General features: G+C 41.0%; 2 protein-coding genes across 5 annotated transcripts in view; one reads left to right on the top strand and one right to left on the bottom strand.

Annotated features, from left to right (window-relative positions):
- Nucleotides 1-15,007, bottom strand: part of Cep76 (centrosomal protein 76) — a 30,208-nt gene extending 15,201 nt beyond the window's left edge. For 2 of the 4 annotated variants that reach the window (XM_060377123.1, XM_060377125.1), the window contains exons 1-7: nucleotides 14,704-15,007; nucleotides 13,578-13,733; nucleotides 11,845-11,920; nucleotides 10,417-10,641; nucleotides 7,908-8,093; nucleotides 5,320-5,417; nucleotides 2,100-2,228 (exon numbers count right to left, since the gene is read on the bottom strand). In XM_060377123.1, coding sequence (XP_060233106.1) covers nucleotides 2,100-2,228; nucleotides 5,320-5,417; nucleotides 7,908-8,093; nucleotides 10,417-10,641; nucleotides 11,845-11,920; nucleotides 13,578-13,733; nucleotides 14,704-14,766 — 933 coding nt within the window. In that variant the 5' untranslated portion in view covers nucleotides 14,767-15,007. Of the gene's footprint in view, nucleotides 1-2,099; nucleotides 2,229-5,319; nucleotides 5,418-7,907; nucleotides 8,094-10,416; nucleotides 10,642-11,844; nucleotides 11,921-13,577; nucleotides 13,734-14,303; nucleotides 14,500-14,703 lie in introns of those variants that run through there. The other 2 variants (XM_060377124.1, XM_060377126.1) reach the window with 2 other exon arrangements.
- Nucleotides 15,008-15,178: 171 nt separating this feature from the next.
- Nucleotides 15,179-24,859, top strand: Psmg2 (proteasome assembly chaperone 2). The gene is made up of 7 exons (XM_021659513.2): nucleotides 15,179-15,333; nucleotides 16,022-16,193; nucleotides 18,294-18,352; nucleotides 20,794-20,912; nucleotides 21,694-21,867; nucleotides 23,241-23,361; nucleotides 24,580-24,859. Exons 1-7 carry the CDS (start codon nucleotides 15,277-15,279, stop codon nucleotides 24,670-24,672), a joined length of 795 nt encoding a protein of 264 aa, XP_021515188.1. The 5' UTR covers nucleotides 15,179-15,276; the 3' UTR covers nucleotides 24,673-24,859.
- Nucleotides 24,860-25,267: the final 408 nt, after the last annotated feature.

Genomic DNA, 25,267 nt, shown 5'->3' with positions numbered 1-25,267 from the left:
CTAGGGGAAGGACATGGGGAGGGGTGTAAATGAAAAATGAGGGAGGGGGCTACAGCTGAGATACAAAGTGAATAAACTGTAATAAATAATAAAGAAAAAAATAGACCTGTTCTAAAAAAAAATGGTCAGCAGATAGATAAGGAAAAGGATGTAAATATAAGCTGAAGTACTCTTTCATACCACACAGAACTTTATTGCAGACAAAATATTTTTGACCGATGATTGAAAAAAAATTGTTAATCAAATCAATTGAAAGTAGAAGAAACATTTTAGGAAAATATCATATATTCTAAATACAGGACACATCTTTTTGTTGCTGTTTGTTTTTTGAGACAGTCTCACTAAGTGTTACTTTGGCTAGCCTGGAACTACGTAGAGCTAGCTGGTCTCAAATTCATAGATATGCCTGTCTCTGCCTCTCAAGTGCTGGGAGTAAAGGTATGTGCTACTGTGTCCTGAGAACAGGATGCATCTCAACGACTGTGCTGAATGGCAACTGAGTATACAACGCCTCTGACAATTACCTACTATATCATGCTTTTAGATTGGTGTTAACAAAGCCTACATTTGTCTTTATACAGCGAAGTGAGGGAGCCATTTATGATTAAAACTTTGGACATGCGTAAAATGCTCTGATGAAATAAAACCTAACTCAGGCAACAGAAACACTACCGTTCAACTTTTAGAACCAGTAACGTATTTCTACACAGCACTTCTCCAATGTAATCCATACCTTAACAGGAATAACACTATGTAGAGTTAGAAACAATTTTTTTTTCCTTCCTACCAGTAGTTAACTTAGGAATGTTATTCCTACGCTCCATATCTAGAAATGAAGCCATTCGTAGTTTGTCCCAATGATTAGGGAGTGTAGGGTATATAACATATATATTAGTTCAGTATGGCCTTGTTGGAATAGGTGTAGTGCTGTTGGAGGACGTCTGTGTCACTAGGGGCAGGCTTGGAAATCAGATGCTTCAGTGTGGCATTCTCTTCCTGCTGCCTGGCAATACAGATGTAGAACTCTCAGTCCCTTCTCCAACCTTCACACTACTGTTTCCAGCCATGATGATAACGCACTAAACCTCTGAAACTGGAAGCCAGCGACAATTAAATGTTTTCCTTTATAAGAACTGCTATAATCATTGTGTCTCTTCACAGCAATATAAACCCTAACTAACATCTGAGACATTTAATGTCAAAATAATCTAACATTGTATAGATGAATATATAAACTATTTGATGTATTCCTCAGAAGCTATACATACATACATATATATAGCTCTACATATATATATACATACATACATATATACATATATACATACATATATACATACATACACATATATATACATATACATATACGTATACATATACATACGTATGTATGTATATATGTGTGTGTGTGTATGTATATATGTATGTATGTATGTATATTTATTTATATGTATGTATATATATATATGTGTGTATGTATGTATGTATAGCTCTACTGGATATATACATACATCCTGCAGAAACTATACTTGAAATTTTGATCTCTAGAGTAGTACTATGCAGCATGTAGTATTTTTTGATGCTGAGCAGTCACAGCTTCAGTGTGTCACCTGATCACAAAGGTAAACAAGCAATATCCCTTGGTGTACTGTATTGCTAAGCAACAACCTAGGGCAGGTCAGCTGTATTAAAGGCACTTTTAACGTGTTCATCAGCATGAAAGTGCGCTGTAAGTCAGGGGCATCTGTAGTTGAAATTGTGTAGTTAAACATTTCCGGTCACTGGCCACTTAATACTGTTTTTGTTTTCTGTTTTGTAAAATTAACAAACACAATGTATGTCGAAAGTCCCCGTTCTGTACAAAGAGTGCAGTTTACATATAAGCCATAAAGTATCCAAATGTTCAATCAATTTTAAGTATCATGTAAAGGTATATTCGAAGTTAACAATAATTATAATATGCCATTGACCTAGCCAATAAAAGACAACTTTTAAAAATAACTTTCACTTGTGGAATAAATATATTGTATAAATGTAAAATATTTATAGCTGTACATCTCAAAAGCAGGGATGAAGCTTTTCTAACATAATTTACAAACCTGTGCAAAAATCTTTACCAGCCGTGAGTTGTGTGAGGGTCGAATTTGCAAATACTCTCTCCACCACTGCTTAGCATAGACAAGAAATAATCGCTCTTTCTCTGCAGTTTTCTGACGCTCCAAGGCAAGCTTGAAATAAGGAAAAATGTTTAAATAAAATGTCTTTAAAATTTCCTCAATTACCAGAACCATCTACTGTTCTCCATTGCTGCTTCCATCTTAACCAGAACTAACACCCTGTTATGCAAACTCAACATTTTCTGACTTCAATATCATTTGTCTCCATACAATAATACAAATCACACACACACACACATATGCATGCATAATGGACTTCTTTAAATAATAAATCACTTCAACCACTTTCTACCATATTGTAAACTACCCACCTGAACTTATTACCATTCTGGCCCTGTCTCATTTTCTCTCTCTCCCATCCACACAAGGCTTTTGTTCAAGGCTGTTACTCATACTACCTCGAAAACAGGCCCAATCTTGATATTACTAATACTAATGTTTCTTGCAATTCAGGTATTTCTCTACCCTATCCTAACCATGCCTTCCAGTAACCATTCTATCTGGCTTCTTTTTTCTTTTCTGTGGGTTTTTTGTTTTTTTGAGACAGGGTTTCTCTGTGTAGCCGTGGCTATCCTAGAACTCACTTTGTAGACCAAGCTGGCCTCAAACTCAGAGATCCCCTTGACTCTGCCTCCCAAGTGCTGGGAATAAAGTCATATGCCAACACACCTGGCTTATACCTGGCATTCTGTTTACTCAGTCTCCAGCCTACGGAAAATAAGCTGCTGTAAGCCAGGTGTGGTATACATGTTTTCAATCCCAGCACTCAGGAGGAAGAAGCAAGTGGATCTCTGTGAGTTAAAGGCGGCCTGGTATAGTAAGTTTCAGGCCAGCCAGAGCTATTCAATGAAAAGACCCTGACTCAAAAACAAAAGACAAAGGTTCTGCCTCTTGTGCTGTTATATTCCCAGCACATGGTACCCGGTCCTTTTAAATTTTTTCCTAAACTTATATGCATGTGTATATGTGCACATGCCAAAAAAGTGATTGGATCCCTTGGAGTTAGAGTCACTGGTTGCTGCCTCAAGTACATGGCAGGTTTTTTTTTTAAATATTTATTTAAGACTTGTAAGCTTCCCTGCCTAAATGTTTAAGAATAAGGCCAGCGAAGTAGCTCAGGGCTTGTCACATTAGCCTGCTGACCTAGCTGATTCCCAGAATGCACATAAAAGTAGGAAAATCAACTCCACAAGGTTGTGCTCTGATCTCCACACAAATACTACGACACATGGACCCCCCATTAAGTACACACACAATAATATATAATATTTAAATTTTTTCCAAACATTATACACACACACACACACAGATAAAACAAAATAAGCTATCACTAAAAATGACTAATATTACCATAAAAAATGACAAAACACTTATAAGATGACAGCTCTACTGGAGCGATGGCCAGTGTGCGCTGGCTACTCTCCCAGAGAATGTGAGTTTCATTCCCAGCAACCACCTTTACCTTCAACTTCAGGGGCCACAACCTCTTTTTGTAGATTCTTTGGCACCCACACAAAATGCCTGCACATACACACACTATAAACTTGTTTAAAGATACTTACTTAAAAACAAGTAAGCAAATAACACAATGTCATGCTTCATAAGAACTTGCCAGGTGTGGCAGCATAGGCCTTTAATTCTAGCACATGGAAGGCTGAAGCAGGTGGATCTCTGTGAGGTTCAGGCCAGCCAAGACTACACAGTGACATCTCAAAAAAACAAACCACAGAGAACCCAAGGTCTGGGGCTGTCACACAGTGGTAGAAGATGTCCACAATTCATGAAGCCCTGTGTTCAATTCCCAACTCAAAACAGCAAACTTTGAACGCAGGCTCTCTGGAAAAGCATCCAGAAATCTTAACCACTGAGCCATCCCTTCAGTCACCAATGAAATACTTATTTGTCAATACAAGTAACAACAGAATTTACCAGATGTAGCAGTGCTGAACACAAACTTGTAATCCAAGAATATGGAAGTCTGAAGCAGGAGGATCATAAGTTCAAGATCATATAGCTGGGCTACACAGGGAGATCTTGACTTAACAACAACAAACCCACAACAACAACAACAAATAATTAAAATAGTTACTTGAGCAAAACCTTGGTAGCACATGACTTTAATCACAACACTGGAGAGGCAGAGGGAGGTGATCTATTGAATCAAGGCCAGTCTAATTTACAGAGTAAATTCCAGGACGGCCAGAGCTACACAGAGAAACCCTGTCACAGAAAACAAGAACAAACAAAACAAAAAAACCAAAAAAATCAAATAGGTCTTTGTTTATATGTCATATAGCTTTATAAATAACATATATACACATATATGATAATAAATAATAAAAATTGAAGGGCTATGGCTATAATTCACAGGACTATGTTGCATGTGGCAAGGCCTTGGGTTTGATGCCCAATACCACAGAGGGGGTAGGTGAGAGGAACAAAAGGGGGAGAGAAAGTCTAAGACAATAAAAATATGATATGGTTGAATAAAAGCACAACTCTAAGACTAAAGCATGTAGTTAAGGAGAATTATTCCACAAGAAAGCAGAGAACCACAGCTGCAATTCCAACTCACAGGACTGAAGAAATCTGTACATCTTACAAACCCAGAAAGGAGCTGCTGAGCTCCAATAGTGGAGTTAGGAGAGAAAACCTCCCCAAGCATTCTAGCAGGGATTACACAAAAACCACGCATTCAGTAGATGTCTATGAAATGAAGATGGCTCAGCAAGAAAAGGTGTCTACCCCCAAAACCTGATGACCTGAACTCAATCCCCAGGATCCATGTGGAGGACCCACTGTACCCACTCCTGAGAGTTACACAGCAGCACAGCACATCCTTACCACCCGCCCCCAACCCCCGCAAAAGTACATGCAAATGTGGTAACTTTCTCCATCCACCCTCCAACTTTGTGGCTTTTCCCCATCACACTCCCTGCCCTGGAGCTTGGTAAATGCTGAGCAAGCACTACCACTAAGCTGCATCACCAGGCCCAGGTTTTTAACTCTCTTCCCATCCTTTGTTAATTTTTTTTTAGTATAAATAAAATAGGGATGACATTGTTTTTCCTAAAGAGAATACTTCCTTGGGTAAATATTTGCTATAACTGAAGCACGTGCACAAAGAGGAGCTGAGTTTTACCTGTGTGTTCACGACCTCTTGAGACAGGGTTTGGCTGAGTGGTGGGTACATTTCAAGTTTTATATTTAAAATTCCCACAGAAACTTTTGATTCTGTGCCTATAAATACAAATAAATACTTAAAACTCTATTTAAAACATAGAACATGCAGTACTATTATAGTTAGTAAAAGTCTAACCATAATTTAAGAGTGAGGTACCTTATCATCTAGGTAGAATGATAATATGAACATTACACTTAATAGTCATATTAAAACTTAATAAAAAAAATTTAAAATAACCAATTCAAAGTGGTTTTTACTTTTTTTACTAATGTACATAATAAAAACATGAACTATTTTCTTAGCTTTCTAAAAACATTTTAAGAAACTTTTCTGACCTCATGGATTTGGAATTCTTAAATTTTCATTTTCACTAAGTACATAAATTCCAACTAGACTTAACATTAAGTATAAAAGCAAAGCAATTGTTAGTAACCCATTCCGCCTCCAGGAAAATCTGAAAGTAGTCATACTTTTTATAATATACAGTAACTCTATTTACCCTTTCTTAGCATATCACTTTTGAACCCATGATTTTAAATACATACACGTGTGTGTGTGTATCAAAAAAATCACAATAAAATACTTCTCAGCAAACCAGTACATGCTTGTCTCCAGGTCACTGCTACAGTTATCACGTAGGCCTATTTTTGTTGTTTGGTTTTTAATCTTTTACTTTAGTTATGCTGGCCTGAATGTCGGTCTGTGCACCTTGTGCATTGTATGCATTAAGCGCCCTTGAAGGACAGAGTCCAGGGACTGGAGTTACTAACAGACACAGGGAGCCATCATGTAGGTGCTGTGGAGTGAATGTGCATCTTTTAGAACAGCAGCCAGTGCTTTCAACCACTGAGCCATCTCTCCAGGCCTAGGCCTATTTTTGAAGGCAAAGAACTGGAAACCACTTTTTTGGCCTTGCTATGTACTGGCCAAATTTAGTTTTTTGTTGCTATTGTTTTTTGTGTGTAAGTATTTGCTTGCATGCATGTCTGTGTAACATGTGCATTCTTGGTGTCCATGAAAGCCAGAGGGTGTGTTAGATCACCTGGAACTGAAGTTATAGACATTTGCGAGCTGTGATGTGGGTGCTGAGAATTAAACCCAGGTTCTCCATAAGAGCAGGGAGTGCTCTTCACCACTGAGCCATCTCTCCAGTTCTGTTTTGGTTTTTCAAGACAGTGTTTCTTTGTGTAGCCCTAGCTGTCCTAAAACTTACTGTATAGACCAGGCCAGCCTCAAATTCAGGCTGGTCTCAAACTCACAGACATCTGCCCACCTCTGCCTCCAAAGCACCAGAATTATAGCCATGTGCCACCACTGCATGGCTTTTCTTTCCTTGTGCGTGTGCATGCATGTGTGTGCAGATGTCCTTGCCCATCTACATGAATATGGATAGCAGAGGCTGACACTGGGTGTCTCCTCTTCTGCTCTTAGCTTTAGTTTGGAGATAAGCTCTCTCACTGAACCTGGAGCTCACCAGTTAGCTAGACTGGCTGGGTAGTGAGCTCCCAATATTCGTGTCTCCACTGCCATCAGAGCTATAGTTACAGATGCACGCTACACTACCATGCCCAGCTTTTTATGTGGCTGCTGGGGACACAAACCCAGTTCCTCCTACTTGTGCAGCCATCATGCTAGCCCCAAGTTTAACTCTTATGGATAAGATGTACTACTAATGCAACTCCATTCTATGTTACACATAACATTAGTAGGTTTTTGTTTTCTTCATTTTATGAGATTCAAAACTCTAAGGAAATAAGCCAATGCATAACGTCTGTCCTTTCCTATTCATTGCTACTGATATTGAACAAGCTAGCACCTCTTCCAAACCTTATTTGTTCATGATAAGGGGCTGGAGGAACATCTATTCATTTGTCAATAGCCACATGGCAGCATGTGCCTATAATCCTAGCACAAGGTAGACCAATGGATTATATATGGAACTCAAGGACAGACCCAGACACACACTGTGAGATCCTAGCCATAATCAAACCAAAATAACCTATAACATTCTTCCAAGAACCACTATAGTGATGATGATGTGTACTCTAGGGCACACCAGAAAGAAGCTGATGCAAAGAGGCTTAAGGGCTGTGGTGGCACACACCTATGAGCGCAGCACTCTGGAGCTAGAGGCAGACAGCTGAGTTCCAGGCCAGCCTGGTCTATAGAACAAGTCAGACAGAGCTGTTATACAGAGAAACCCTGTCTCAATAAACCAAAAAAAAAAAAAAAGCAGCAGCAGCTTTTTCATATACAAATCCATGTGTTTAAAAGAATCCTTGTTTTCTTAAAACCTTGTATTTATTAAAACTGTTGAACCTCCAAATTTTCTATTCATTTGCCAGGAAAAACAGTTCCCTAGGATAAGCCAGACTGACTTTGAAGAGCTACAGCGTCATTCTTCAACATACTTCCTAAGACAACTTACTACTGAAATTCCTGTGAAACCTTGTTCTACAGTTTCCCCCTATAAAGCCATTTTGATGAAATAAACGTCTTTACAAACAGTGATTAAAACAAGCAAAGAGTGGCACTAATCGTCATACCTACACCCATAAGTTCCACAGTCAGACTCGTCACTCCCGTCTCTGAGCCCAAAACTGATCTCCACTCCAGAAAATAGGAAGCGACTAAAGTGGTCTCACCAAATATGTCTGTTTTGATTAGCACCATGTGAATTGGATCACTTATTGATAACATTGTTGTTGAATCAGCCATTCTAGTTCCATCACCTGGTAACACAGACGAAAGGAAAGTCTATATTAAGTATGACTTAAAAACACAGAATAACTTTACAAGCTAAGGATTAAGCTACATGGTAGTGAACAGACTCTCTACCCAGACTCACATGCACACGTGTGCACGCATAAGCATGCAGGAGTACACAAACACATACACTTTTACTGAAAAATATAACTAAACAATAACCTTACACACAATGAAATAGTCTGATGATGTCCCTGAAAGCATGCCAGCATCTGGGGGAAAAAATATCCTGTTCCTATTACGACTTGATAGGACTATGAGAAGGAGTTGTTTAGTTATATGCTTTACATAACTTTCTGGCCCATGAAAAGCCTATTCTTTAAAAGAATTTATCATAGTATATGTTACTACAAAAGACAAAGCCATCAGCTGGGTGTGGCGGCAGTCCCAGCACAGAGGCAGAGGTAGAGGCAGAGGTAGGTGGATCTGTGAGTTCAAGACCAGCTAGGGCTACATAGCAAGACCACATACACACAAAAAAGAGAAACCTAAAGATCCCTAAAAATACAGGAGGCTGGAGAGATGGCTCAGTGGCTAAGAATACTTGTTCTTACAGAGGACTTGCACTCAATTCCCAGCACCCACACGGTAGCTCACACCTGTCGTAACCCCAGTTCCCAGGATTCTGATGCCCTCTCTAACCTCTCTGGGCACTATATGGTGCACAAACATACCTGCAGGCACAACACTTACACATATGAAATAGAAATAAATCTTAAAAGAACAAAACCCACCGAATACGTCAACATTAACCCTACATTACATTTATTCCTCAACTCAGAAAGCATCACAGTATTGACTATATAAAACTGAGAGAACCAGGGGTTGAGAGGATGGTTCAGTTGTTAAATATGTGCCATACAATCAAAAGGAGCAGAGTTCCCACATAAGTGCAAGCTGACCGTGGTATCTTGTCTTTTATTCCAGCCTCAGATGCATACACACATGCTGGCAAAGCATGTACACGCACACACCAACATCAAAAAAAAAAAAGAAAAAAGAAATAAAGAGAAAGAAAGAAGGAAAGAAGGAAGGAAAGAAAGAAAGAAAGAAAGAAAGAAAGAAAGAAAGAAAGAAAAAGAGCGAGTGAGCCAACACCCTGGAGCTAGCAATTTATTCCACTAACATTTGTAAAGTCTTCACATATTTGTGTGTGCGTGTGCATGCGCACTCGTGTGCACGTGTATGGGGGTATGGTGTATGCAGCACAGCACTTGTATAGAGTTCAAAGGACAACTTGCAGGAGTTGTTTGTCTCCTTAAACCATGCAGATTTGGGCCAAACTCAGATCATCAGGCTTGCAAAGCAAGAGCTTTATCTGCTGACCCGTCTCACCAGGGCGCCCAGTTAACATTTTTATTGGAAGGGAAAAAAGTCACAAAAGGCCTGGGGAAGTAGCTCAGTTTGGAGAGTGTTTTATCCATTATGGACAAGGCCTTGGATTTGACCTTACATCACATAGCCGTGTGTGCTGGCACACGCCTAAAATTCAAGCACTAGACGCACGAGTGTAGGAAGGAGAGTTGAAAGATTATGGTCATCCTCAGCTATACACTGGGCTACGAGAGACTCTATTTCAAGAAAATAAAGAAAAAGGAAAAACCTCTGAGGCACCTTTTAAAGACAATAATTATTAAGGTGTACTTCTGCAATTTTGCTTGCTTTATGGCTTTAGGTGGATGGGTAAAATATAGCTAAAGCCTTTATACATACATGTATAACCTGACTTTTTGGTTTGTGTTTTTGAGAATGGTCTCCCTATGTAGCCTATCTCCTGTCTTAGGTCCCCCCAATTCTGCCTCAACCCTCCAAGTGATAGGATTATAAACATCAACCACCACAACCAGATTCAAACTTTGATTTTTAGTTACAAAACTAGGTGTGGTGGCACATACTTGTAATTCCTGTACTTGAAGGTACAAATACCTATGTATATGATAGAGACAAACAATGAACTTTAAAAAAATAATTAATATAATCAGTGAATAAAGCAAGAAGCAGGTAGGAACTCATTTTAATTAAAAAAAAAAAAAAGCAGTCGGAAGAAAACAGAAAAAAACTAGAAACATTCATCTACCATACGCCTCTCTCCTCAACCCCACAAGGTCTCACCACATAGACCAGGCTGGCCCAGAATACAGATAAAAACTGCCTCTGTGCCCTGAGGATGGGATTAAAAACTGAGCAAGCCACCAGGCCAGGGTTACAATCTCTCTATAGCAGAAGCTGTGGTAGATGGTCTGCAATGGGAAGCAAACAAATTTAATTAGACACATTACTGTTTCTTACCTAAACTTTCTCTGTGAACTTCAAGCAAAAAGCCATCATGGAAATCTGGTTCACAAGCACAGGGAACAGGCTTTGAGCGAAAACGCTGGTTCCGATAATGCAAACATAAGGTGAAAGTTGAACAGACTTGTCCAGGCAAAGGCTCAGGTTCTTGTAGGTGTTCCAAGAAAGCTTTTCCACCCAAAACCTGAAGGTAAAGATACCTCCGTGTTGGATCAAGATTAGCTGTAAAGTGTAGCAACATATGAGGAAACTGCCAAATAACCGAATGAATGTGATCAAGACATAATAAACAACTTCACAGAAATGTAGACATGGTCTTAAATAAACAAACAAATTTACTATGTAGCAGAATCATTTGTTAGGGGAGGAGAGAAAGATGATCCTTTTCTGAACTGACAATCTCCCTACTTTTAAAGGAATCAAAGCTAAGGTCAGGTGTACCTTTGCTTTCTAGCTGTTTAGAAAGTATGTAATCACCTTCACAGGCCAACTCAGAAGGTAATTACCAACTTAGTAACTGCATTTGTCAGATAATTATTATTAGAAAAGCAAACATATAGGTTTATTTTATTTTACTTTTTGTCTTTGAGACAGGATTTCTGTGAATCTCTGGCTGGCCTGGAACTCATTATAAAGACCAGGCTAGTCTCAGAGCTCTCTCTGCCTACCTCTGCCTCCAGAACACAAGGATTAAAGGTGTGTACCATCACATCTGGCCTTACAGTTTTTAAAAAAATATATATATATCACCAAAACATAAAAAAATCAATGTTTCTGGTTTTGGACTAATAGTACTGTTGGGGGCCACCTTGGCTACAGAGATTCTATCTTGCATAGTCTCCATTCTGTACTAAAATAACTTCCCAGAAACACCTTCAGGGTCAAATTTCTCACACATGTCTAGACCATCAATGCTTTGTTGGTTAGCACCCAGCTGGGACCAACATCTAGCAGCTGCTGAATGAACTCTGATTGGCTGGTATCAATCCAGGTCAAGCTAGCAAGGAGACACTTGATATGTAGGAAGCCACTAAAGATACCAGCTATGATCTATACAATGTATGTATGTACCTGACTGGATGCCCCTACCTCACCTAATCTGTGGGGTTTTGCCTTAAAAAGTTGTCCTGTTCTGCCCTGGGACGACACAATTTGGATTCCAAACCCAGTTGTCTCCCTGACATATCAACTTTTAAATATACTTTTCACTGGCTCGAACTTGGTTTTCATTGTGGATTATTTCCCAAGTCTTCGAACCCTAACAGTACTATATAGTAAATCTGATATATTTCATGAAAACCTGCATAAGGACTTCATTTTGAAATGAAAAACTTGAAATATTTTCTATCAAATACCAAATACTACCTTATATTCATTATCAACCATAACCAAGTTTATGTTAAAAATATATATGTGTATACATACTTTTTTTTAACGTTGATTGCTTATCAAAACCAACAGTTTGCTTTGGAGAGGAAGAGGGTTCTTGATCAACACTGTCCTAGAAAAGTAGAGAGAGAGAAAAAAAATTAGACAATAAAAATTCTATTTAAGAAAATGGCAGTGACAGAAAAAAACAATAAAAGATCAGGCTCTTTCAAAAAGCCTTCTACTTAACTGTGGTCAGCACCTGGGAGGCAAAGGCAGGTGGATCTCTGTGTGTTCCAGGCCAGCCTGGTCAACAAAGAGTTTGAGGACAGCCAAGGCTCTGTTATACAGTGAAACCATGTCTCTAAAAACCATGGGGCAGGGGGAACCTTCTATTCTAGGGAGAGGAGCAAGGTTAGGACACACTGCTTCCACATAAAAAAAATAAAAAATAAATAATAATAATAATAAAGATAAATAAAAATAACGCCTGCAAAAGAGATCTAACTGGGAGAAGTCTAATTAGCTTTTGCCATCCACTAAATGCTAAACATATGTAGACCAACTCAGAGGTATGCCTGTTTCCACCTCCTAAGTGCTGAAACTAAAAGTATGAGGCACTAAGCCTGGCCTTAAAAACAAATTAATACCTTAAACAAGGCCAAGCTTCTCTATATAACATTTGGCTTTGGGGCACTGTGGTGCACGCCTTGCTCCCAGCACTTGGGAGGCACAGACAGGTAGATCTCTGTGAGTTTAAGGCCATCCTTGTCCTTACCTCTGTGAGTTCCAGGACAGCCAGGGCTATACACTGAGACACTATCTCATTTAAAGAAAAAAATTCCACCATGGACTAATTTTTTAAAAGTAACATTCATTCAACAGAGGCTGTTACTAGGTCAGTTTTTATAACAAATGGGTTTGTAAGCCTCAAAACCCAAAAAAGGATGGTGTGTTAAAGAACCCAATTCTCTAGGGTATTATGAAGTCCATCCTATTTTTAGTAGATCACTCCTTGCATTGAGGTCACAGTTTTTCATTATTGCCTCATTTTCAAAATAAGGCCCACTTACTAAATGCACCGGGAGATATCCCACTACTGACCTATTTGTACAGAGATCCGAGAAGTTTTATGAAGTCAGTTCTTACATTACAGAATTTCTTACATGTATCTGTTTTAAAAAACAGCCCTAATCTAAATAAATTATAGATCTACAGAATAACAAGAGAAGTTTGTCACTTCAGGGAAAGAAACAGAGTGTGTGCCTTCTATCTCATCAGCACAATCTGTCAACTCACGGTGGGGCCAACCTAAAACCTAAGAAAAGGAGCCAGGGGTGATGATGGTGAACACCTTCTATCCCAGCACTCAGGAAGCAGATGCCAGCCTGGTCTACAGAACAAGTTCCAGGACAGCCAGAACTACACAGTGAAAGCCTGTCTGAAAAACCAACACCTGAAGAAGAGACAGTACAGGGGCTGCAGAGATAGCTCAGCACTTGCTGCTCTTGCAGAGGACCTCCAACACCCTAATGGTGGCTCACTCCAGTGCCAGGAGGTCAGAGCCCTTCCTGACCAGCCTGGGCACCAGGCTGCAAGTAGTACACAGACTTGCATTCAGGCAAAACACCCATACACAAACAAAAGTCTTTTTAAAAACTAAGAAAAATGACTATTAATAGACAGAATGAACTTACAGCGGTTTTACAAAATCAAGTCCATGGACCCTATAAACCGTCAGACACAAGAACATATTTACACATTCACTGTTTACCTAGAAAATTACTCACAGTCACAAAATTAAGTTCTTTCATTACATCGTCGATGATTCCTCGACGTCTGAGCGCTTTGATCAGATCTTCTGTTGACAAATGTTGTTGATCAGGTGCCAATTCTTCCCGAATAGTCTCTGCAAGAATTTCCCTTATTCTGCCATGAACATCCATCTACGGAGAAAACTCATATTACAATTTAGAACATTGCACCGGGGTTTTGGCGGTGCACGCCTTTAATCCCAGCACTCCGGAAGCTTAATCTGTGGATCTCTGAGTTCCAGGCCAGCCTAGCTGGGTTACACAGAGAGAAACACTGTCTCGAAAAATAATTTACAACATTATAATGCTGTTAAATACCACTGCTACAGTTTTAGGCTTCTAAAGTTTTAGAACCGCCAATGCCAATAAAATTAAGTAATGAAACTTTTAAGTAATGAAACTTTTGAGCAAAATACTAGAAGCAATCTGAACTTGTTGGTTACCAACTAACTACCTTTATTGCTGGTTGCCCACAAATAATTCAGTGAAAACAACTCTTTAGAGAGAGAGTGGAGGATAATCAAAAGAACTCAGACCTGGAAGAAGACAGAACAAAGATCGAGTTGTTTCAGCTTTCCGCTTATGCGATTTGCAACTCTAAACTAATTTGTCGGCCTATTTCCTTGCCTATACGATGGAAAAGCGAAGACTGTTTTTGAGGATTCGACAAAAGAAGCTAGCGACCCTAGCGCACAAACACACCATAAAGAGGCTTTATTACTTCAGCTTCCAGCCAACAGTCGAGCGTCGCTGGAAACTCGCCGTTCTCCTCGAAGCCCCGAGTAGGGTAAACGAGTAGGGTTCCTTGTCAGTCATCTGAGAGCCCTGTCTGTCTCCCGTAACTTCTTAGGGCAACTGGGGCTGCTGGCTTAAAGCAGCCCTGACATCTCGCCTCGGGACTACTCGGACGCGGTCTTCTGGAAATCACGGACCACCGCCTCCGTTTTCCAGGCCCCTCCACACCAGGGGCAGAGCTCTCAGCGCTCCCTCGGCGTCTCCTAACCGACCGAAGCTCGCCTCCCGCACCGGCTCCACAGCCCAGGCTCGGTCCCCGCCGACAGCCCGGGGCTGGGCTCGGGGCCGCTCCGCCCGCCCTCCTCACCTTGCTCAGCTGCTGATGGATGAGCTGCTTCAGCTCCGAGGCTTTCTCCGGAGGCAGCGACATGAAGGCGCTGGAGCTTCGCGGCTTCTACTCGCCACCTCACACGACGGAGCCGAGGAGCCCGTCGTCCCGACCGCGCAGCATCAGTGGCGGGCAGAGCACAAAGCGGCGCGGCTGGGCAGCCGCGTAAGACCGGGCAGGGCGGGAACCCTGCTGCTGGGGCGCAGCAGCTTAACTGTTTTCAAACGGAGAGGACCGACAGACGCAGGGGCTGTCCTCCGAGATGCCTGGCCGGCGCCGTGCACCACGCCGCCTCCTTAGGGACCCCGAACGCGTTGTCCTCGCGTCTTCCGTCTCCGGTCCTCGACCTACGTACCCTGGAAGCGCCGCCCGCCTCGTGCTCGAGGTCTCGTTCCGCGCTGCGCACAGGCAGAGCGCCGGCCACCCGGAGAACCCGGAGGACCAGAAGGACCCCCGAAGGACCCCGACCGCTTGGATGTTCCGCCTTCTGTCCACGGAAGTGGTCTCGCTTTTCGGGCCGGCGCCTGTGCGTTCCTCCCTCCCGCTCCAGTCATGTTCGTCCCCTGCGGGGAGTCGGTCCCCGACCTAACGAACTTCACACTCCTGATGGTGAGTCTCCACTTGAGTTTGGCGCTGTCGCCACCCAGACCAGGGAAGCGCCACCTGGCCTTAAGAGAATCGGGCACGTGTTTCTGCTGCAGGCTTTAAGCCTGAAAATCAAAACAAACCAAACCGGGAGGTTGTCCCTGCAGGCGGCCGTCCACTTTATTAGCGCTGTCAAGGCTTATCTGCCAGCTGAAGCCTTCGCTGCTTGTCAACTGCAGTGACTCTATGGCATGTCCAGTAGACTGTAATTCGAAAAACTCTTGTGTGGGGTATAGGTAGACATTTGGCACTTTGACGCCGTGGGACAGTATCTGTGTGTGTGTGTGCGCGCGTGCGCGCACTTGTTTTTTTACTCCCTTGAAAACACTGTTATCAACTGTGGCTCTCCACTTTACGTTTTCAAACCTGTAGCCATTTGTCACCCAAGGTGAAGCTTTCTTGATCACCTTACTTGTGTATTCTTTCATAACACTATTCTTTCATAACTAGTATCTTTTTTAAATCACAAATAAGACATTTCCTTGGTAGAATAGAAACTCTACAAGCGCAGAACATTTTGTTGGTTTGTTTTATTTTGTAAAAATCAGTGTCTTGCTTTGTGTCCAAGCATACACATTCAGTATTTTTGCTATCTAAACTTAAAAGTGCTGCTAATTTTGGTGATTCATAGAGCACATCTTTTTTATTTCAGCCAGCAGTATCTGTTGGGAATGTTGGCCAGCTTGCAATAGATCTGATTATTTCTACGCTGAACATGTGTAAGATTGGTTATTTCTACACTGATTGCCTCGTACCAATGGTTGGAAACAATCCATATGCAACTGAAGAAGAAAATGCAGGTGAACTCAGTATAAACACTGAAGGTATGTCTGTGGCATGTTTTCCTACCGTACAGTAGTTATTTGGGGTCTCGCTATATAGCACGGGCATTTCTGGAACTCGTGGCCCTCCTGCCTCTGCTACCTGAGGACTAGAATTATAGGTGTAAATAATCATGTCCAGCTTGAGCTCTTTTTTTTTAATTAAATTTTTATTTTTTATATTTTTATTCACTTTGTGTCCCAGCTGTAGCCCCTTCCCTCATTCCTCATTTCCTCCCAGCCCACCCTCATTCCCTTATTCCCTCCTATGCCCCTCTCCAAGTCCATTATTAGGGGAGGTCCTCCTTCCCTTCCATCTGACCCTAGCTCGTCAGGTCTCATCAGGACTAGCTGCATTGTCCTCCTTTGTGGCCTGGCAAGGCTGCTCCGCCATCGAGGGAGGCGGTCAAAGAGCCAGCCATTGAGTTCATGTCAGAGACAGTCTCTGTTCCCATTACTAGGGAATCCACTTGGATACTGAGCTGCCATGGGCTACATTTGAGCAAGGGTTCTAGGTTATATCTATGAATGGTCCTTGGTCGGAGTATCAGTCTCAGAAAAGACCCCTGTGTCCAGATATTTTGGTTCTGTTGCTCTTCTTGTAGAAGCAACAGTTCTGTCTCCCCCTTCTTTCATAAGATTCCCTGCACTCTGCCCAAATTTTGGTTATGAGTCTCAGCATCTGCTTTGATACACTGCTAGGCAGAGTCTTTTAGAGGCCCGCTTGAGCTCTTTTTAAACTCAGAATAGACTCTAAGGAACAAAGTACAGTGACAATGTATAAAATGCTATGATGAAGCTCACTAGTCTGTGCTAACTTAAAACAATAATTCTGGGCTGGAGAGATGAGTCTGTAGTAAGAATACTTGCTCTTCCCGAGGATCTGACTTTAGTTCCCAGCACCCACATCAGGCTGCTCAGGAGCCACCTGTAGCTCCGACTCTAGAGGCCCTGACATCTTCCAATCTCCATGGGCACTGCACTCTACAGTGTGTGTGTGTGTGTGTGTGTGTGTCTGTAAGTAAGTTTGTAAACAACTAAGTTTTTTAAGTTAAAAAGAAATAGCCTGTAAAGCAGGCATGGTGGCACACTCCTATAGTCCAGCTACATTAGTAGGGTAAAACAGGATGATTGCTTGAGCAGACTAACTTGGGCACATTGTAAGAAATGCCTCAAAACAACAACATGAAACAAGACCCTAAAGGAAAGAGATAAAGGGCAGCAGTTGGAAAGGGCATAGAGCTTAGAACCGTATTTTTATGTGTATGGTTTTTTTCTTGTGTATGTGTGTATGCTTGTGTGTTCCTATGTTAGCGGAGTGTGCACATGTGTGGGAGGCTGGAAGTTGACATTAGGAAGTCTTAATCCCTCTTCAGTTTATTCATTGAGACAGAGTCAAGAAAACCCAAAGCCCAATGCTGCAGCTAGTCCAACTAGCCTGCTTGCTCGCTCCAGGGTCCCTTGTTTTCACCTTCCAAGAGGTGGAATTACAAGTGAGCTACCATATCCACCATGACTGTATAATACATGGCATATTAGAGTGGCTGACATGGTGTGGTCTAGCTGGTCCAACAGCCACTGTCTAAAAGAAAAGGTCAAGAATCCACTTGTTCAGTCCATGAAGCTCGATGCTTGTGCTGGTCTTTGGTCTGTGTTGGAATCCTGAATTAAGTAGGTTCTAATACCAGCAAAGGAATGCCTCAGCAACAGGGTAGATGAACTTGCCAGCTAGAGCAAGCAGGCAAAAAGCAAAGGCTTCCTTTTTTCCATATCTTTTTATATGAGCTGTCAACAGAAGGTGCTGCCCAGCTTTAGGGAGGGTCTTTCCACCTCAAACAGTCCAGTCAAGAGTACCGTTCACAGGTGTGCCAGCTGCTTGGCTTTGAGCTGATTCCAGATACAGTCACCTTGACAAACAACATGTGGGTTCTAAGTTCTTGATCTCTACACTAGAACACCATCCCTAAAGCCGGTATTTTAATTGTTGAAAATATTTAAGTGCAAAGGCTGTTGTAACTCATATTATTTGTCATACTAATAATTGCAACTTGGCAACTTCTTTGTTGTATTCTGTCCTGTGATTTCTGCTTCTTCTCTTTATAGTATATTCATTGACGTCAAGGAAACTAGTGGTGCTTCAGTTAAGATCCATTTTTATTAAGGTTAGTATGATTACCTTTTAAGTTCATTAAAGTGTAGTGACAAAACACTGTCAAATGGCATTAAGAATCAAGACTAGGTGGCGCATGCCTTAGGCAGCCGTATCTCTGTGAGTTCAAGGCCAGCCTGGTCTACAAAGCGAGGCCAGGATAGCCAGGGCTCTGTTACACAGAGAAACCATGTCTCGGGAAAAAAAAAAAAAAACAGAAAAGAATCAAGACTAAAGAATTGTTTATATTGTATTGTTTTCTATACTTAGGAAAGGTCTGATTTGATAAAGAATGTTTTATCAAATCAGATAAAACATTCTTTTCAGTGTGTTGCTGTCATTTTATTTTTATACTAAAAGGGATTGTGGTTTGTTCATGAGTTTTAACACATTCTCAGTTCAGTACCTCTGCAGGAAATTTTTGCGTTGTGAATCATTTATCAGAACATACTCTAAGCCAGGCAGAGGGGTGCACTCCTTTAATTCGAGCACTCGGGAGGCAGAGTCAGGCAGATCTCTAAATTCAAGGTCAGCCTGGTCTACAGAACAAGTTCCAGGGTAGCCAGGGCTATACAAAGAAACCCTGTCTCAAAAAAAACCAAAAAAACGCTCTAACCACCAATGCTCAGTTATGCGGAAGTACATCATCAAGCATTGCTTATCCCAAGAATAATACAATGGTCATCTAAACCAACTCAAATCATACCCTTTCTCCCTTGAAACCCTCAGGGCTTCGTGGCTCTCAGAATGAACTCACAGCCCTGTGTCAGGACCTGGAAGACTGGCTGTCGAAAAAATAGTCTAGTCCTATATAGCTCTGTATCCTCTGTAGCTATACATAGCAAGAGACTGAGTAAGAACATTGCCATGTTAGAGAGTTCTCTCCGTAGCTGTCTACATATCCAGTCTCCAGCCACACTGGTGCCTGTGGTGTTTTCAGACACTATCCCTTCAGGAGGTCAGAAATTCAGAAGGTCCGTGTTTGGTTTTTTTGAAACCAGAGTCTGTCATGTGGCTACAGTTAGACTTAGCCTCTCTGGTGCTGCGTCACAGGTGTGTACTAGCATGCTCTGTTAAGAGTTTAGTGGAAAGTTAACTCGAGTACTTTTTTGTATAGTACTTTTTTTAATTTATCTTACCTAAACAGACATGGCAAAGAGTGCAAGTAAAATTCTTCCAAGTCAAGAAATAGAATATTATCAGCCATCTAAGAACACGTAGTGATATGGTAAATTCTTACGGAGGTGGACGGACTCCTAGAGCAGATGTTTCTCTCTGTCCAGCGTCCTTTCCTCAGCATTCTGTGTGAGGTTGATCTTTACCCCACAGTAGCTGCTCACTCTCTGTCCGTGTGGCCTTGTGTTATTTAAGTGCACCGCATACCACAAATGCTGTGTTTCTTTGTTTATGTATTATGCATACAATGCTCTGCCTGCATGTGTGCCTGGTGTTTGATTTTTTTTCACAGTAGTGCTTTTATATTTATTTGTTTGGTGTGTGTCTTGTTTTGATTTTGTTTTTTTGTTTTTGTTGTTTTCAGCATTAGAGATTAGTCCTAGAACTTTGGGGTACTAGACAAGCGCACTTAATATAATTCATCCTTTAATTTTGACACAGCTGGAAAGAGTTGAGGGAGGGGTCTTCAATTGGGATATATAATGAATAAATTGTAAAAAAAAAAAAAAAGAAAAAAGAAAAGAAAATATTTAATTAAAAAAATGTTGAAACAACTTTCAGGAACATGGACAGGTGCTGGGTGTCAGCTGTGTGCTAGAGTGCATGCCTACATGTGTGATGAGGCTCAGGGTTCCATCCTAGTAGTCATGGGAAGAGGAACTTAGAGAACAAGGACAATCTCACAACCACAGCACCATTCTGAACCCTTACACCATTGATACCATTGTTACTGACTTGGAAGTGTCATCCAATTATTTAGTTCTCCCCAATTATTTCCAAAAATCTTTCCAGTTCTGGATCCAGTCAAGGCTAACATGTTACACTTTGCAGTTACATCCTTTTCATTGGTATCTTTAACTGTTGACTTCCTCTTCCTTTTCTTCTCAGTATTGATTTCTTTAAGGAATCAAAGCCAGATATTCATAACTTTGTGTTCATCTGATTATTTTCATGTGGTTATAGTACAATGAAATTTATAATAAGAATGCCTCATATATGACTATATAGTTGGTTATAATAAATTAAATAGAAAAATTTTATTTAGGATAGAGATTTACATTCTTCACAATTTATTTTATGATTGTAAAAATATATATTAAATCATTGATCTTTGCCATTCATTTTCAGTTTAAAAGAAGTGGAGTTGATCATTTTAGTGTCAGTAAATCATATCATTCATTGTTACATGAAGATGGAGGTAAAGGGTTACATTGGTTATTTTTATATCTGAGATCTCAATTTTATATTTTCTTTCTGCTATCTCAATGGCATCCAAAGTATAAATCCAAGTCATTCTGTGAAAAGCTGCTGGCCTGGGTGAAAAGTAGCAGGTGTGCCAGGATTATTGTTCTTTCAAGCAGCCATTCATATCACTGTAATGATGTACAACTCCGCAGGTATGTTTGTGCTTTGATTATGATTTATACTATGGTCATTTGTTTATTTAAAATTAAAATGAAATTTAGAGGCCAGGTATATCCTTTCCTAACTGGAATTTAGAAAGAGGAAGGTAGAAGAAAGAGAAGAGTAGGTGGGTAGATAGATCTTTTTAGTTCATTCTTCTGAGGCCAGTACAGCTGGGTATAAGAAAGAAAACTTTTTACTGCAAAGGCTCAAACCAAAGCCTTATGTATAGCCAGCACTCTGCCACTGAGTAAACTATACTCCCAGCTCCTAAGTTAACTAGAAATATCTGAAACATTGAACATTATTTATTTCCCTCTATGTCACCAGCCATTTGTATTTGTAAAAATCCTTTTAGTACCCTAGTATGCCAGTACATTCATGCTTGTACATGGGGGGGAGGTGAACACATGCTACGGATCCAACCAAGGTTGTATAGGTATGCTGTGCATAGAGTGTGTGTGTGTGTGTGTGTGTGTGTGTGTGTGTGTGCGCATGCTGTGAGTGTGCTGGAGATCAAACACAGGGCTATGCACACTTCAGGCAAACAGTGTACCACTGAGCGATATCCCGGTCCCCAGAGTGAGTTCTTATATATAAATGAGACAAAATTTACCAGGAATAGAAATAGAAGCTTTTATATTTTATCACAAACTTTATAAATATTATGTGGGCTGCTGTTATTATTACTCTAAGATCTGACTTGTTTTGTTTTTCGAGACAGGATTTCTCTGATATTTGTAATTTTTTAAGAACATAATATGTTTTTTCTAGTACTCCTTTCCGGTACCTGCTTACACCCTCTATGCAAAAGAGTGTTCAGAATAAAATAAAGAACCTTAACTGGCTAGAAATGGAAAAAAGTCCATGCATTCCTGAGATGAATGATTCTGATCTTTGTATTCGTGTTCCTGGAGGTGGAATCACAAAAACACTCTATGATGAAAGGTGAGTTTTTTAGCTTATTTCTCACTGTTTATAGACAGGCTTGTGTAGCCCAGGTTGGCCTTGAACCTCTGATCCTCCTGCTTCCACTGCCCAAGCCCTAGGATTACAGGGGCTTGTTTGCCTGCCATGCTTGCTCCCTCCCTCCCTCCCTCTTTCCCCCCTCTGCCCCTCCTCTGTTTCTGTTTGTACTGCAGGCTGGCCTTCAGCTTTCTATAGTAACCCAACTCAAGCGCCTCCTGCTGTTACCTTCAAAGCTAGAACTAAAGCATGCACCACTACCCTGATTTACAATCTCTGTCCTTTGAGTGGTGATTGTTTATTAAGCAATTACTGATGAGGAAGACCTTTTGTCATTTGCCATTTGCTTTCAGTACGTTTTACAGCTTTTGTTTTTGTTTGCCATCTTTATGTTAGTTGATGTTTTATAGTGATACATTTTGATTCTTTTTTCCTTTGTGTTTTGCAGTTATTTGTTGTTCAAAGGATTGGACTTTGTATCATGTATGCTTGCACTCTACCTCTGAAATAGACTTCTAGGCTCTCTATAGAGATTCTTTTTTCATGATTACACAAGTTATCTAACTGAAACTAATCTAGTCCAGGACAGCCAGGACTTTGTTATACAGAGAAACCCTGTCCCGAAAAAATACAATTGTAGATAATGCTTAACATGTCAAACACAATAAATAGTGAGAGGAGGGGTGTTTACACACATTCAGTCCCAGCATTTAGGAGTCAGGCAGGTGGATTTCTGTGAGTTCAAGGCCAGCCTGGTCTACATAGAGAGTTTCAAGACAAGGTTACATAGAGAAACCTTGTCTCAAAAAAAGAACAGAGTATCTGTAATGACTCTTTACTGTTTCATTCTCTTCCAGTTTTCCTTCACTGCTTTAGACTATTAGGAGTGGAACCAAAGCTGGGTTTCCACACCTGTAATCTAGCACTTGGAACACGGAGTGAGGAGGATCAGGAATTCAAGGTCAGCCTTAATTATATAGCAAGGTTGAGACCAGTCTTTGCCACACAAGACTGTCCTAAACAAGACTCTAGTGCTACTCTATTTCAGTCTCTTTACCTCTGAAAACCACTCTCACAGAAGGCTTTTGAAGTGGATCAGAACTTGTCTCATGTATTGGTAGCTAAGGATAGAAAGGATGTTTTTTTCTTGAGGATGAGAATGAAGCACACACTTGTATATTCCCAGGCTTCTGGGAAGTAGAAGATGTGTGGGACAGTGGGAAGTAAAAAATCTGTCTTCATGCCATGTCTTTTCTTGTCTAACAAGAGGCAAGTTAACTTACCGTAAAGGTTCACATACAATGAGCATCTCGTTACAGGAGAAAACTCTGAATTCTTCTTTTTATTTCTTATAGCTGTTCTAAAGAAATCCAAATGGCAGTTCTGCTGAAGTTTGTTTCAGAAGGGGACAATATCCCAGATGCACTCAGTCTTGTGGAGTATCTTAATGAATGGCTTCAGATAATCAAACCAAGTGTAAGTTTTACTTTAGCAGTAACTTGTCTTATGTGTAAGTAGGCTGAAGAGGTAAAGTTTATCTCTACATAGAGTTTAGTTTGAGGTAAGCTTTTGAAAATGAGTGAGGAGCTGGATGTGGATGCGCACACTTTTAGGCCTTTACTCCCAATGCATGGGAGGCAGAGGCAGGCAGATCTCTGTGAGTTCAAAGCCAGCCTGGTCTACAAAGTGAGTCTAGGACAGCCAGGGCTTGTTACACAGAGAAACTCCATCTTGAAAAAAAAAAAAAAGAGAGAGAGAGAGAGAAGGAAAGAATGAATTAGTGAGGATAGTTAACTAGCCTTTTACCTCATTTGGTTTCAGGCAGGAAGTCCAAAGTTCCTTAGTGTGCTCACTTGTTCACACCATAGTAATTGTGACCACAGCTTTTTGTTTTGTTTTGCTTGTGGGTTTTGTGCTTTATTTTTTGAGACAGGGTCTTTGTGGCCCTGCTCTTCTGGAGCTTGCTATGTACACCAGGCTAACCTCGGATTCAGAGAGATAATCCTATCTCTGCCTTCCAGTGCTGGGATTAAAGACATGTGCCGTCACATCCTGCCCCAGACAGCTTCTTAGAAGAGCAAGCTAGAATTCTGTACATTCAGGCTTTAGGAAAGTGAAGTTGCTGTGGCCACCTGAGTGGTACATGGCTATTTTCCCTATTGTCAAATGAAGGGCATACCAGAGAAATAAGCCTGAAGGCCTAACAGAAGCACCACACTCTGGGCATGCTAGTGCATGCCTCTCATCCCAGCACTTGGGAGGCAGGCGGATTAAGATGAGTTTGAAGCCAGCCTGTCTACATAAAGAGTTCTAGGAAGGCCAGAGCTACATGGTGAGACCTTGTTTCAACCCTCTCACGCCACATCTGCAATCACCTTGTTTCTTTCGACACACCCTTTTTTTTTTTTTAAACAGACAAGGTCTTAAATAGCCCCCCTGGCCTCAAACTCACTGTATAACTCTGGCTGCCTCCACCCTCCACCATGCCCCCCCCGTGTTCGTTTTGAATTTGATTTACTTAATACTTGTCTATAGCTGTTCTGGCATATTTTTGAGATGAAACTTAGAAACCTATTATTTTATATAAAGACACAACTTATAGTTTTCGTTTTCCTAATAAAGATTAGCTACAAGTGTCAAGACTGAAAGATTTGATGCAGGAGTAAAGATGAGATGTCTTCCTGTTCGTTACAGCGTGACAGCCGGGCAGCATCCGCCTTGCCGTGGAAGATCCCAAGCTCGTGGAGGCTGCTCTTTGGCAGTGGACTTCCTCCCGCACTGTTTTGATCTGTTCTCAGCCTTCTCCTTCATCCCGGCAAGATCACAAAATGGGCTGTTGAGTGTGTGCTCTACAGAAGCTTGTGCTGCCAGGGAATGTGTTAGAAGTGCTTTTCACAGGAAAACCTCAAAGAAGAGGTCTTAGAAGTCGCTAACCCTTGTTACATACAATAAATGTAAATTTTCTACAACAAAACTTGTTAGGCAGTTTATCTGAAAAGTATCCCTTTTACAATCAGTAGTGAACTCACTTTATACATCTGCTATAAGCTTTTACCAGTGGAATGGAGCCACAAGTTCATTTAACTTGAGAGGTCAGAAGTCCACAGAGTCTCAGAAAGCTGCAGTCCAGCTGTGTCAGAGCTGCTCTTCTGGAGATCCTTGCTATTCTGATAAGTAATACAGTGACCTCAAAACAAAACTAGGAAGAGGAAAGGCTTCTCCATGTTAAACCAAGCAATTCTCTGTAGCCCAGGCCAGCCTCTGACTCACAGATGATCTGCCATTGCCTCCTGGGTGCTGGGATTAAAGGCATGCGCCACCTGACCAAACCACACAATTCTTAAGAAAAATTAGGGGCTGGAGAGATGGCTCAGAGGTTAAG

Source organism: Meriones unguiculatus, chromosome 2 (assembly GCF_030254825.1).
Source record: "Meriones unguiculatus strain TT.TT164.6M chromosome 2, Bangor_MerUng_6.1, whole genome shotgun sequence".
In the NCBI taxonomy this organism is placed as follows: Eukaryota; Metazoa; Chordata; class Mammalia; order Rodentia; family Muridae; genus Meriones; species Meriones unguiculatus.
This window is presented reverse-complemented; position numbering and strand designations above follow the sequence as displayed.